At 38.9% G+C, this 14014-nt stretch overlaps 1 protein-coding gene across 1 annotated transcript in view; it reads right to left on the bottom strand.

Moving 5' to 3' along the window:
* Window positions 1-3014: 3014 nt before the first annotated feature.
* LOC110202706 (stonin-2-like) overlaps window positions 3015-14014 on the bottom strand; it is a 49970-nt gene continuing 38970 nt past the window's right edge. The window contains exons 2-3 of the mRNA XM_020978972.2: window positions 6833-7081; window positions 3015-4963 (exon numbers count right to left, since the gene is read on the bottom strand). Coding sequence (XP_020834631.2) covers window positions 4656-4963; window positions 6833-6920 — 396 coding nt within the window. The 5' untranslated portion in view covers window positions 6921-7081 and the 3' untranslated portion in view covers window positions 3015-4655. The remainder of the gene's footprint in view (window positions 4964-6832; window positions 7082-14014) is intronic.

The following is a 14014-nucleotide window of genomic DNA, read 5'->3' as shown; positions in this document are numbered from 1 at the left end:
TCTCTCTCTCTCCTCTCTCTCTCTCTCTCTCTCTCTCTCTCTCTCTCTCTCTCTCTCTCTCTCTCTCTCTCCCCTCTTTCTTCCCCCCCCACCCATGACAGGCATGGTGTCAGAAAGATCTGAGTTCAAATCTAGCCTCAGACACTTACTAGCTAGTGCAAGTCACTTAATATCTGTTTGCCTCACTTTCCTTACCTGTAAAATGGAGATAATGATAGCACCTACTTCCTAGGGTCAAATGAGATAAAAATTGTAAAGCACTTAGTACAATGTCTGGCACTTAGTAAATACTTTATAAATGTTAGCATATGTATGTATGTTTAAATGTATATGAACGTGTGTATGCATTATACATATGTTCTACATGTGTACATATATGTTTATGCATACATATACATATATATTCCTTGTACATCCTTCAGGCTCACACCAATAAGGGACATTTAGCCTACTGGGCAGGGACAGCCACAAAATGGGAGCAATTAAATCAGAGAAACAACCCAGCAGAGCCACATATAGCTCACTCTCTGCCTTTCCTTTTGGAAAAGTCTAAATGTCAATGTTCCTGGAGAAGTATAATTATTATTCCAATTTTCAAAAAAGGGAGGAGGGTATACTCTGCACAGTACGAATCAATGAGCTTTACTACTCAAATCTGTGTTCTCATCAATGTGGATATTCTCTCCAGCAATGGAAGCTGCAATGTATTTCATGCCTACCCACCCTTGGCAACTGTTGTCCATGTCTTTCCATAAGTTCCACACAAGAGGATCCACCCAACACACTAGGAGCTCTCTTTGCTTTTTCTTAACATCACTAGGAAACTACTACTACTACTACTACTACATGCTAGCTTGTACCCAGCATCACTCAGGCTGGATACTTGTGAGCCTTAACCTTATCTCATGCCCAGCCTTCCTTTTCAACGATACATATCTTTACTCCAGTTCCTTACAGTTTCTTATTTGTTATGTGTTGCAGCCTGCTCTCATCCACCTCTCCACTGCCCTTTGTGATATTCATTTAATTCTTCACAGACTGTGTACTATTCCATGACTCATGGCTGGTGGAATATTGCCATGAAAAAGATGGTCCTTTGTTCCTGGGAAAAGTTTAAGGTCATTAATGGAGCACTGCAAGTTTTCCCGAAGACAATCCAACATGCTCTCCTCCTATTTAATTCTTGGCCCAATTCCTTGTCCATTTGTACTGTCTGTCCCAAATATGTATGTAATGGGGATTATACCCCATTGAGTATACACAGAACTGCCCTGCCTGCTTCCAGCCACTATGGGTGCTGGCTCAGCTGTTTTAGGAAGACAAAGTGGTCTCCTTAGCCCTATGATAGCAGTGACGGTGGGAACACATCAGTTAAAAAGGAGAGACAGCTTCTGGCTTACTTTCTAGGTGGCATGGTATAATTCTGGGACTTCCTGTGAGAGGTGGGGGAAGAAAGAACCTTCAACCTGTCAATATGGCAGCTACTCCACATGGAAGCCAGAGCTGGGGCTCAGCTCAGTGAGCTTGAGTCTAGGCTTCTGGTTGCCTCTTCTGCTTTGTTTTTCTTTGTCTGATAGTAGGTGACCAAACAGCAGTCATGAGATGGATGTGTCCAGCTTCAGAGGCTACATTGTGAGTTTCAGAGGTCTCAAGATCTGGGTCTCTTGGTCAGAGCTGACTGGTAGATTTGCCAGAAGATATGACCTGAAGGACTTGGCAGAGCTGAAGTAACATATAAAGTGCCTATTCAGAAGTCCCTCAGACTGTATCATGACTTGACGTTTTATGTATCAGCCTTCACAGAGAGTATATAAATCATTATTTACTTTATCCTGTGATGTTAAAAAAAAGACATGACTAAAAATAATTAAAATATTCTACATATTTTAAACCACTGACATGCCTGGGTTGGTCTGTCTGACACAAGTCTCTCCCCACTCTGGTTCATCCTCCATTTAGCCACTAACGTGATTTTCCTGAAGTGCAAGTCTGACCATGTTACCCCCCTACTCTATAAACACCAGTGGCTCCCCAATATCTCCAGTATCAAATATAAAGTCCTCTGTTTTATGTTCAAAGCCCTTCATACCCTCCCCTCTTCCAGTCTTACATCCTCTGTGTATTCTTTGATTCAGTAACACTGGTCTTCTTGCTGTTCCATGAAGAAGACAATGTGTCTCTGAGTTCTAGGCATTTTCTCTGGCTATACCTCATTCTTCCTCATCTGTTTCCCAGTTTCCTTGGCCTCCTTCAAGTCCTTCCTTCAGCTAAAACTCCACCTTCTACAGGAAGCCTTTCCTTATCCCTCTTAATTTAGCACTTTCCTTGTTAAATGCTGCCTATTTGCCTTTATATAGCTTTTGCACATATTTGTTTGCTTGTGGGGTCTTCAAGGGCAGAGACTGTCTTTTGCCTTTCTTTTTATCCCTAGTAATTAGAACAGTGCCTGGCCCATAGTAGGTACTTAAATGTTTGTGGAATAACTGACTAACATTATTTGCCTCTCCAAGGACAGCCTGAATCATTTTTACATTTAGCTAAAACTTCTTTATTTCTTCTGGTTTTGTTTAAATCAAGAATGTCAAGATCAGTATGATTCAGCGCCACTATTACTGCAGAAGTGGCACAGATCTGAGGATAATTTTGTATTTTTGTTTCATGGGTTGCCATGGCCAGAGAATTTATCAGCAAGGAATCATACAGTGGTGATAAGCCTCTCCACATTTAGCTGCACTGACCCTTGGGGGGAAGGGGAAGTCATTCTATTGGCAGGACTGTTCCACCATGAAAATAATTGCATCTTAGGCAGAAACACCTGTTACAGAGGATAGAAAGGTTAAATAAATTCTATGAAGAACTCAATAAGGCTGTCAGAGTTAAATCAACAAATACTATGCTCCTCAGGAACTACAAAGCAAAGAAAGGAATAGATGACAAGAAATTTGTTAGGATATGCAGCATGTCCCTAAAGTCATAGTTCAATTTTAAGCTTTAATAGTTTATGGTTTAAAGACAGTCTGGTGGTACTCTAAATTGTAAAATCCTTTAAGCTTTAATAGCTTAAAGCTGCACTAACACTTTTGGGACGCCCAGTATAGATCAGGAATAAAGAATGAAAGAAACCAAAGACTTGTAGGCTGTGTATGTATTTCTTTGAGAAAACAATTGGTAGGCAAAGGTGCACATTGTGCACACCACACAACATCACAGAAATAAAACTGATTATGTTGTAACATGCAAGAAACAACTCATTACTGATGTGGAAGTCATTCCTGAATCAGCTGTCTACACAATTACCACCAACTTGCTACAACAAGCAAAAAACTCCAGATTGTTGAAGTATTTTGAGGACTACAGGTATGCTGTTGCCCTAGGCGCTATGGACGAAACAGCTGCAATACACAAAAAAAGATGAGTAAGGCATAATTCCAGCACTTACAAAATATTTACTATCTAATTCAGCAGGAGTTGAGTGGGTAATAATTCCAGTGCCTAGTGGACTGATGCATATCTTTATACATACATACTTCAAGGTTCTCTGTGGTTCCTCCCCTGTTGCTGTTGAGTAGTGTTTGACTCTTCATGACCTCTTTTGGGGTTTTCTTGGCAAAGATACTAGAGTAATTTGCCATTTCCTTTTCCAGCCCATTTTTTACAGATAAGGAAACTGAGGCAAACAGGGATAAATGACTTGCCCAGGGTCACACTGTTAGTAAGTGTCTGAGGCCAGATTTGAACATATGGAGATAAGTCTTCCTGATTCTAAGCCCAGTCCTCTATCCACTGCCCCACCTACTTGCCCTGGGTCCTCCTCTACCAATATAGATTCAACCTTTCTACACTTGAGAAGATAGCCTTCATGAGCTCCTGTGGATGAATAAATTCAACAGCTTTCCAAACTTCTCATGATAAGCAAATTAGATAAGCAAGCCCTCAGATGGCAGACCCACAGTCTGTCACCAGGCCCTTATAATGACAGCCTTCCTTGGGGCAGCTAGGTGGAACAGTGGATACAGCACCAGCCCTGGAGTCAGGAGGACCTGAGTCCAAATCCAGCCTCAGACACTTGACACTTACTAGCCGTGTGATCCTGGGAAAGTCACTTAACCCTAGCCAAAACAGTAGTAATATTAATAATGACGGTGTTCCCGGTTTTCTTTATATGTATCTGTAGGTGTTGCATCCCTGCAGTAGAACCTTTGCTGCTTGGTTACAGGGGCTGTTTCGTTTGTCTTTGTCTTCCCAGCATTCGGTACCAAGACTTGTACATTGTAGGTGCTTAATAAGTTTTTGTTGAATAGAAATGGATTGGTAGGACCTTCTGAGGCTTTTGCTTTCCTAAATAAGCCCTTAAGAACTATGGATCAGATTGAGGCATTGGAGTAAGATTTCAGTAGATTCACAGAGATGTGTTTACAAACACAATTAGCAGTCAAAGCCAGGAATAAAGGATTCAAGAAGACAAGGGTTTGTCTCATTACACAATTTGCTTAAATTAACAAAAGCTAGTTTCTTGATGAAACCAAATTAGATCTGTGTGCAGCCCTCAATGTGGTTGATTAATTCAATATTTTCAGACAGGCAAAATCAGGAGCATCAGTTATATTCATACAGAACCCTTTCCCATAGAAGAAACTCTCAAGGAAGTTTAGTATCTAATTTTTCTTACAATTCTGACCAGCCTCACCTGTTTCTTTGTGAGTTGTCAAAGTGCTGGTCCATTGTGTATCTTCTTCAAATTGAACCCAGGTGCTAATGGCGGAGGCCAAATCAGATTTGGGCTGCATGACGTTGTCAGGTGGGGATGATGGCTCTGAGATGAGACCCAGCTTCTCTGAGCTATCACCCTGCTCTGAGTGAGAGAGGTCCTGAGATTCTCCATCGACTGTCTGGTTTTCCCCAGAGGAACTCTCTGACCTGTCTGAGGAAGAAGACAGCCCTGTAACAAGATTCTCAGGGCCACCTGAAACAGAGAGAAAATGCAGATATTTCAGTATAATCCACTGTTCTGAACTATTTAAAGAAGACAAAAGAGACAGAGAAGGGGAAAGTACGGCTATACACAAGCTATAAGGATTTCTAATAAAGAAACTGGAGGTGGGGTAGGCAGTAGGAACACACCTACTCATCCAGTTCTATACTAACGTGATAGTTCTCTCCTAATGGATCAAGGTTAAAATATTACACATATAGTATAATGACTAACATATTAACATTCAAATAGTGCTCTGACTAAAACTCCCTAAGTAAAAAAGGATTTTAGCAAAATTAAAGTAAAGCAAAGGAAATGAGGAACCTAGGGAAGAGAACATGAAAGTTTCCCCTAAGTATCTCAAGGACACTTCATGTGGAAGAGGTATCAGACACAGGATCATAGATTTAAGAGGTGAAAAGGACCTTGGAGGTAACTGAGTTCAACCTCTTCATTTTACAGATGAGGAAACTGATGCTCAGAGTTGTTAAGCAGCTTGCTAAAGGTCAAACACCTGAGTGCTTAAGGCAGGCTTCAAACTCCAGTCTTTCTGACAGCAAGGCTAGAGCTCTGTCCTTTACACAACTCTAATTCTTATGTCCTGCATGGTCCCAGAGGGCAGAATTAGGAGCAATGAGTAAGAGAGTAAGAGAATTAGGAGCAATAGTGGAAGTTAAAATGAGAGTTTTGGGTCTGGTGTCAGGAAAAATTTCCTAAAGGTTAAAACTATCTAAAGGTGGGATGGTCTGCCTTAGAATGTAGTATGCCCTGCCCTCTGCTCCCTCATTGTAAGTCTTCAAATAAAGCCTAGATAACTACTTCTCAGTTGTGTTTAAGTGGACATCTTTTTCGAGATATGAGTCAGTCTAGATGAACAGTGATGTCTCTTCCAACTCTGAAATTCAGTCACTTTGTAAAGTTCTCTCCTGAGCTTTAAACTTCCTGATAACAGGACAAAGTCATTAATAAGTAACAGATTTTTCTTAAAAGCAAGATGAGACCCCTATCTTCAATTAAAAAACAAAACAAAACATAAAACAAAAAAAATTTAAAATCATAATCCAAAAGAAAAAGACCCACTCGTATTCAATTAAACCCATTAAGTTCTGTCACAGAGATGACTAAATAGTAAAGGAATAACAATAAATAATGGCAGCCATTTTAGGACCAAGTGATTTGGGCCAACTAAAGTTTACTAGACATTGTCTTGACACATAATCCTGTGTTGAGGGAAAAGTTATTTAACATCTCTATGTACTAGTTTCTTTTTTTCTTTCTTTTTTGGCAAGGCAATCAGGGTTGAGTGACTTGCCCAGGGTCACACAGCTTGTAAGTGTCAATTATCTGGTCACATTTGAACTCAGGTCCTCCTGACTTCAGGGTCAGTACTCTGTCCACTTCATCACTTTGCTGCCCCTCTGTGTACCAGTTTCACAAACAGAACAGAAGAAGGATTACAATAGGCAGGATAGCTACATTACTCAGGAAAATAACTGCACAATGCAATCATCTGTAAAATTATCTCTACTATCCCTTCCAACTCTAGCTCCTATGATCCCATGATGATGAAATGCTCTACTACAACAGAGCTTGTAGAAAGAGAACAAATTTCTTACTGTTCAGAAGTGAATTTGGTCTTTCAGGTTATCATTTGGTGTCACAGAAATGCAGATACCCTATCCTATCTAGGCTACTAAATGGAAGAGTTCATGGATCTCTTTCTAGTGACCAATTTACATTATTTTAATAGTAGGACCAAGCCATGGATGGCAAAAACTGAAGTACTAGAAGCAACAAAATATAGGTCATGATTTGTTAGTCTTTTTTTTTTTAACTCTAGGAAATAACTGGAGACTTTACCTTCTGAAGTAACGGGAAAGAGTGACTCCTCAGTGAAAGATACCCACTCAGACTGGTGGGTGGCGATGACATTGCTAAGGGTCGTCATACTAGAGAGGCATCTTTCCACAGCTGATTTCAATGAGACCCTTTGGCAATATCTTGGTGACAGGAAAGTTGTAAACGATGCACCCAAACAGCCAAGAGTAATAATCACTTCTTAGAGACAGATCCTTCTTTCTTCAGGCTTCCCAATGGAGTGAAAACACCCTGTCCAAAAAAAAAAAAAAGGAATACTGAAATTACATATGAAGACATTTTCAGAAATGAACAATGTACCAATTTGTTTTGCTCAGCTATACTTGTTATTAGGGAGCACTTTTGCTTGGGAAGGTGTGAGTTAGTGGGTATATACAAAGATAGGAATAGAGCCAGGGATTGGACTTCTTATTTTGTTGGCATAGGTAACTCCAAAGTGAGGGAACTTGCTCTATCAATGAAGGTTGCTACCTCTGTTGTCTAGAACACTAAGCAGGGTCACAGAGCCAGGACCTGGCAGACAGAGGACTTGGACCTAGGTCTACCTGGTTTCCAGTTCAGCTCTCAACTACATCATGCTTTCTAAGTGATTAGATGGGAAAAAAAAAAGAAAAAGCAAAGAGTATTAATACTAAAATACAATGAAGAAATGGCTCTCTAGGAAGGAGACACGGAGGAGAACATGGACAATGCAAAAAAAAGTCAATGAAAGTCTATTACAATATACTAAAAAAGCAAAAATAAGTCCCAAAGAGGTTATATATAAATAAGACTTTTGTTATAATCTTGTTATGTTTAATATGTGCTTTTTTCCAAAGGAAACTAACATAAGTTCACAGATTTCTATATAATCCTCTTTTTTTTTTGTTCTTTGCATATGGAAATGTTTGTACTTATGGATAATTAAGTTCATCATAAAAATAATTAAACATAAATGAGACAGACATAAGGCTCTACTTTTTAAAAAAAACTCACAAAAGTGAATCATTTGAAGATGATGAACTAACCCAACCCAAGAAAACATTCAGCTTATTTTAATCCTCATCTTGTTCCCTTGTGTCATATTAGGCGTCATACCTCAAAAAAATTAGCCTTTAAATCAGCTTTGTTTTTTTAAAAAAAAAAGTCCACAAATTTTACTAAGCTGCCAAACATTTTAATTAACTTATTAATCTCCCAAGGATATAATTTGTATCATTATAATCTTCCATTAACTTTACAATTCCAAGGGCCGTATACTTTTCAATACACTTTGACATTCTCTTGACAGATAGTAAAATAAAGTCAAGTCTTCTCCGTTATTCATTCAGCATTGTAATTGCATTTGTCAGGTAGCAATTTGCAAGACTGATTTAAATCTGTGGCACAATCTACTGAAGTTTAAAGACAAAAAGTGTCCCGATAGTTTTGCCAAGCATGCTTCACAGCGTAAGAGCCCACTACATGCTCACTCATATTGGACCTAAAAAACTTCTAACCCTATTGGCACAGCTGGGTTAAGAGTTACATACTAGTGACTAGGCACATAAAATGAGAGTAAGGAATGAAGGCAGCTGCCACAAAAGACAGAAGCTATAGGAAAATAGGCTGTGTCAGGCAAATAGTCAGATTCTTAAAACCTGCATTTTGCTTTGTAATCCAATACTGACATCCCCACCCCCACCCCTTTCATCCTGACATAAATCTATATTCCTGCAATTAGTTTCTCACTTCTGCCTCAACTCTGGATTTTGGACAGCTGGAGCAACTCTTTCTGGTACCACGGGTCGGGGCGGGGGTGGGGGTGGGTGGGCAAGGTGGCATGGTGAATAGGATCCTGGACTTGGAGGCAGAAGACCTGAGTTCACATCCTTACTCCAAAACATACTAGCTACAGCAACGAGAATCAAATTACTTAACTTTTGAGTCTCAATTTCATTATTTATAAAATAAGGATAATAGAATTGTTGTGAGGATCAAAAGAAGTAATATTTGTAAAAGGTATTTGGCAAACAGAAATAACAAGATGGTGCTTTGGACACTTTGTCCTGCTTTCAAGAAGCATTATATGCCAAATGGAGAGCAATTATAGTTAAATCCATAAAAAGAAGAGAGAACTGCCACAAGCTAAAAAATCCTTATGAATCGAATTAACAACAGGAAAATGTCAATCACTGATTTAGTACCCTACCTAACCAGCCCATCCCTCCTCCATCCCCCCATAAGCTTGTGCTGGGGGCCCATATTGAGATCTCCTTCAGCAACCTTTGAAGACATGCCCTATCCTCTGACTCATTTCTTTTCTAGAAGAAATAAAAAGAAACTAGTAATTTAAGTAAAATCCCTAACCTAGGGAAACTGTTGGCAAAAGACAGACAGGGAGTTGTGGGAAGGAAGAAAGAACCTTCTGGGAATAAAATTGCATAAAAGTAGCATAAGCAGAACCAAAACCTAAACAAGGTTTTGATGTAAAAAGGCAAAGGGATTAATTTTCTTTTTTACAATATTAAAGATACAAATGGAGGAAACCACAACCTGACTCTATATTGTTATTTTAAATGTGAATGGACTAAATAATCCAAAAAGTGGAAAGACGCCACAATACCAGAAGCAGGCCCCAAAGCACCCAGTGGTCAACTAGAACCAGGAAGGACAGCTCTGAGTATGCCCTCTGTGACGGCCTTCATAACATGTACACAATTAACAGAAATATGTAAGATCAAAGCCATATTGCAACAGATAAGTGGACAAAGGATACTGGTACAGTGAATAGAGCACTGGGTCATAGACAAGAAAACCTGAGTTCAAGTTTGGCCTCAGGCACTTAGTAGATGTGTGACCTTGGGCAAGTTACTTAACCTCTCTTTGCCTCAGTTTCCTCAACTATAGCACCTCCTTGCAGAGTTACTGTGAGGATCAAATGAGATGATATTTGTAAAAAGTGTTTTGTATAGAGCCAGTCACATAGCAGCACAATATAAATGCTAATTCCTTTCACTTTCCTCATCATATTAAATAGTGTTTCAAATCACTAATAATAATAAAAATGTAAATCAAATCAACCCTAAGGTTTCATTTCACACCCAGGAAACAGGTAAAGATGGCAAAAATTGGAATACTCAGTGTTGAAAGAATTGTAGAAAGATGGGCACACTAATTCATTATTGGAGCTTATATTTTTCCAACCACTCTGGAAAGAAATTTGGAATTATGCAAATAAAATAGCTCAAATGTCCATATCCTTTGATTCAGAGTCTAGGTATATAACCCAAAGGGAAAAGACAAAAAGAAAAGCCTTGCGTGTGATAAAAAAGAAGAGCCCTGTATATATTGGCAGCAGCACCAAAGAACTGGAAAACAAAGTTGATGCCCATCAAATGGGAAATGGCTACATACATTACTATACATGAATATAATGGAATATTACTATGCTGTAAGAAATGATGAATACAGAGGAAGCATGGGAAGATTTGCATGAACTGGTGCCAAGTGAAGTAAATAGAACCAGGAAAACAATATACACAATGACTATGACAACAAAATAATTTCAATTAAATATTGTAAAATTATTATAACCAAGTTTGGATTCAAAGAAGAATCATGAGACACCTTCCCCTGTTTCTTTGCAGAGGTGAGGGACTGTGAGTATAGAACAGCTGTATAAAATGTTACACTGTTTCAATTTTTTAGTTTTCGTTTGGTTTTGATTCTTTCCCCTCCCCACACAAGATAGCTCTCTTGGAGGGAGAGAGTAAATATAAGGGTTACATTGGGAAATAGGTGATGTAAAATATCAATAAAAGTGATTTTTAAATGTTTTGGAAAAACCCTAAAATGGTATAAATGTAAAGTATTATTATTACTAATACAGCCTGGTAGTTTGGTTTATACTTGTTTAGATTCAGTTCAGTGGAGATTTGATGTTATCACCAAGTTCCATGGTCCAGGAGCTGAACAGAGTTGAAGAACTTTCAGATTTTTTTAAACTTTTACTCCAATAGCACTTTAATGTCAAGAAATATTTTGTTGTTGTTGAGTTTCTTTTGAAGCTTGGAATTCATTCATTTACTTATGTTGGTAATTAACACAATAACAGTCTGATAAATAACTGCAAATGAAGCCAAGGTGAAGTGTCTTCCATTATTAAATTTGTTATACTAATTTCAAGATATTTAATAACTAGATAAGTCTAAATCAGGCAGTTGCTACTGAAAAACCATAATCTTTGGGCTAGAGTTGAAAAACAGAAAACTATCATCTAAAGCAGTGGTCTCCAAATCAGACTATGTGATCGATCAATCAGAAAGTGAGAAGATAGGCTGCTCCTATGCTCCACAATGGCCAATCACAGAGCTTGTCTACAACATAACCACACTAACTCTTATCCCCTGATACTCCTCCAAGTCTTCCCTCTCTTTCTTCTGTACAAACTCCCAACCTCCTTCGGGTGATCTAGGCTTGGGCCACTACTCAGGGTAATTATAAGGCCAGGCCAGCAACAGCAGCAGCAGTTATACAGGTTTCATTGGGAAATTCCTCCTTTCCCCCAAACCTCAGTTTACCCATCCCCAAATCTCAGATTTCTTGTGACAGCTAAAGGCAAGGTCTCAAAGGGCAGACTCTAAAATCCAGGCCATGGAATTGATGGTAAATAAGAGCTCTGCTTCCCTAACTTTCACTTTGGGTGAGACAGAGAATTTGAGCAGACATGGATGGATTGCAGTAGATTATATTTCACCTCAAACTCACCCCTCTTCCAAACTTCTCTTGTGGGACCACCACCATCCAGCCACCTACCCTTCCAGTCACCTAAGTTCACGACTTTGGTGTCATTTTCAACTCCTCATTCTCCTGCATCCCACAAATCCAATGTTGCCAAACCTTATTGCTATGTCTATCTCTCTCAATTTTGTCTTCTTTTTCTTCACACAGACACCATCTTTGTTCAGGCCCTCATGACCTCTTGCCCTAGACTATACCCAAGTCTCCCTACTTCAATCTCTCTTCTGCATAGATTATAAAGTGACTTTTCCAAAAGTATAGGTCTAGCATTGTAACTCTCCTACTCAATAAATTCCAGTGGCTTCCTATTATCCTAGAATAAAAAACTATTTCTTCATCTCATTATCTCTTTTAAATTTCTATTTTTGTATAGAAATCATAAGATACATAATTATTAGTAGTATATGCATATAGTTTATAAGTAAATTACATATATTGATATCTGCATTCAAAATGATGTTTACTAATAAAGATTCATGATTGAAAAGTTCGGAGACCACTGACCTAACTCACTGGGAAAGGCACTTTTTATATATAAATTGCCAAAGGAATGCAATAATCACTTAGTGTAAAATTTCATGGCAGGCATGAAAGGATGTGAGACCCAGTGTGGCACCATGTAGTGAGCTAGAAATATGTGTGTTCAATTCCTACCTCAGACACATACTGGATGCATGATCCTGGACACAACTCAATTCTCAACTTGTATTATGAAAATGAGGTTCCTCAACCAGGAGTTACCTATATCCATGAAATCACAATCCTAATCCCTATACCTATGATATTATGTATTCAAATGTTTGTTTTATGTATATCTCTCTTCTAAAAAAACATGAAAATGGGCTTAGTCTCCTCTATTTTGGCCTCAAATTTCCCCAACACCCTTTAATCCTTGGGTGTACTCTATACACCCAGACCTCCTCTGTGATTCAGTGAATAATTTCAGGCCTCAGAGTTTTGTGGATAAATAATGTGGGAAGTGCTGGCCTAGTATAACTCCCTGAAGAAAATTACTCACATTAAAAATTAGCTAGGAGACCAAAGCCAGACTAACTATAGAAAATCCAATAATCCCTTTCACCAAGCTCTTACTCCATTTGTGGAGCCAAATTTCAGCAAGCAGGACAGGTACAAGAATTAGACATGAATCCTGCTCTCCCATTAGCAAAGCAGACATAGTGCCCACAAACCAAAACACCAGATCTGTTCGAATTTATAGGCACACAGCCATTTTCATGTCCTGTCAGACACAATGCCCTTTGCTACTGTAAGGCCTGCTGGCCAAGATAAGAGTATAAAATTCAAGAGTCAGATTTCCCCTCTCACCACCAGCACTACAACACAAAAATAAGCAAATTAAAAAAAAATTCAAGTCATTAAATGAGTAAGTACATTGACATATGCACTGTCATAACCCAATGAGGGAAAATAAACAAAACATCTCACACAGTGAACATCATACTTGAGAATCAAAAGAAATGGTTTAATTGAGGAGGATAGGATAGAAGTGAAAAGGAAAAGACATCTAGAAAAAGCCTGGCAAAGTCTCCAAAATCATACAACTTTAGAACTGAAAGGGACCTTAAAGATTTAGTTCAATTCTATTATTTTCAAAAAGAAGAAACAGGCTCAGAGAGGTTAACTGATTTGCCGAAAGTCACCCAGCAACTTAGTGGGAGAGTCAGGTTTTCTGACTCCTAGTCCTACATTTCCCTACACCACTCTCTGATTTTAATGATTTCCAATCTCAGTACGAGTTAGAGTGAGACCAGCTGCAAGGGCAGAGACCCAATATCAGAGGCCCCAAGGCAGATTCTGGAAATTCCTATTTACAAACATGTTTCTCAGACAGATTAGGCATGTAATACAGATTGCACTAAGGACATAACTCAGAAAATGTGGACTACAGAAGACTGCACAGTTTTCCCAGAGGACTCACCCACCCTTCCTTAGCCTCCCTGTCTCAGATCCAGATGTGAGCTGGTTATAAGAATTAAGAAATCCGACAAGAAGATGGCTGAGACATCTTATTAGAGGCCAGCCCCACCTATGCAGTGTAATGCTATTAAATGGGTTTCAGGTATTTACTGTGAAATGACCACATTCAACATGCAGAATAAGACACCACACCTTCAGGAATGCTGAACAAGCAGCTGTCTGTGTTTTCCTGATACAAGTTGTAAGGCTCCACTTCCCACTGGAGAAGTTTGGAACAAGACAAAACAAAACTGCCTCCCACCCCATTCTTTCAACGTGCATAACATGCCAGCGTTCAATCACTGCAAGCCAATGACTCAAAATCTTCAACAGAATTACCCCCAGAGATGCAAAGCAAGAAAAGGATAAATCACATTCTAGGAATGTCAGCATTTCAGAAAAATACCTCTTTTTCAATGAGATCAT

This window comes from Phascolarctos cinereus, unplaced genomic scaffold, assembly GCF_003287225.1.
Source record: "Phascolarctos cinereus isolate Bilbo 61053 unplaced genomic scaffold, phaCin_HiC Scaffold_3;HRSCAF=262, whole genome shotgun sequence".
Classification (NCBI taxonomy): domain Eukaryota; kingdom Metazoa; phylum Chordata; class Mammalia; order Diprotodontia; family Phascolarctidae; genus Phascolarctos; species Phascolarctos cinereus.
The sequence above is the reverse complement of the archived record's forward strand: the minus strand, read 5'-3'. Positions and strand labels throughout refer to the sequence as shown.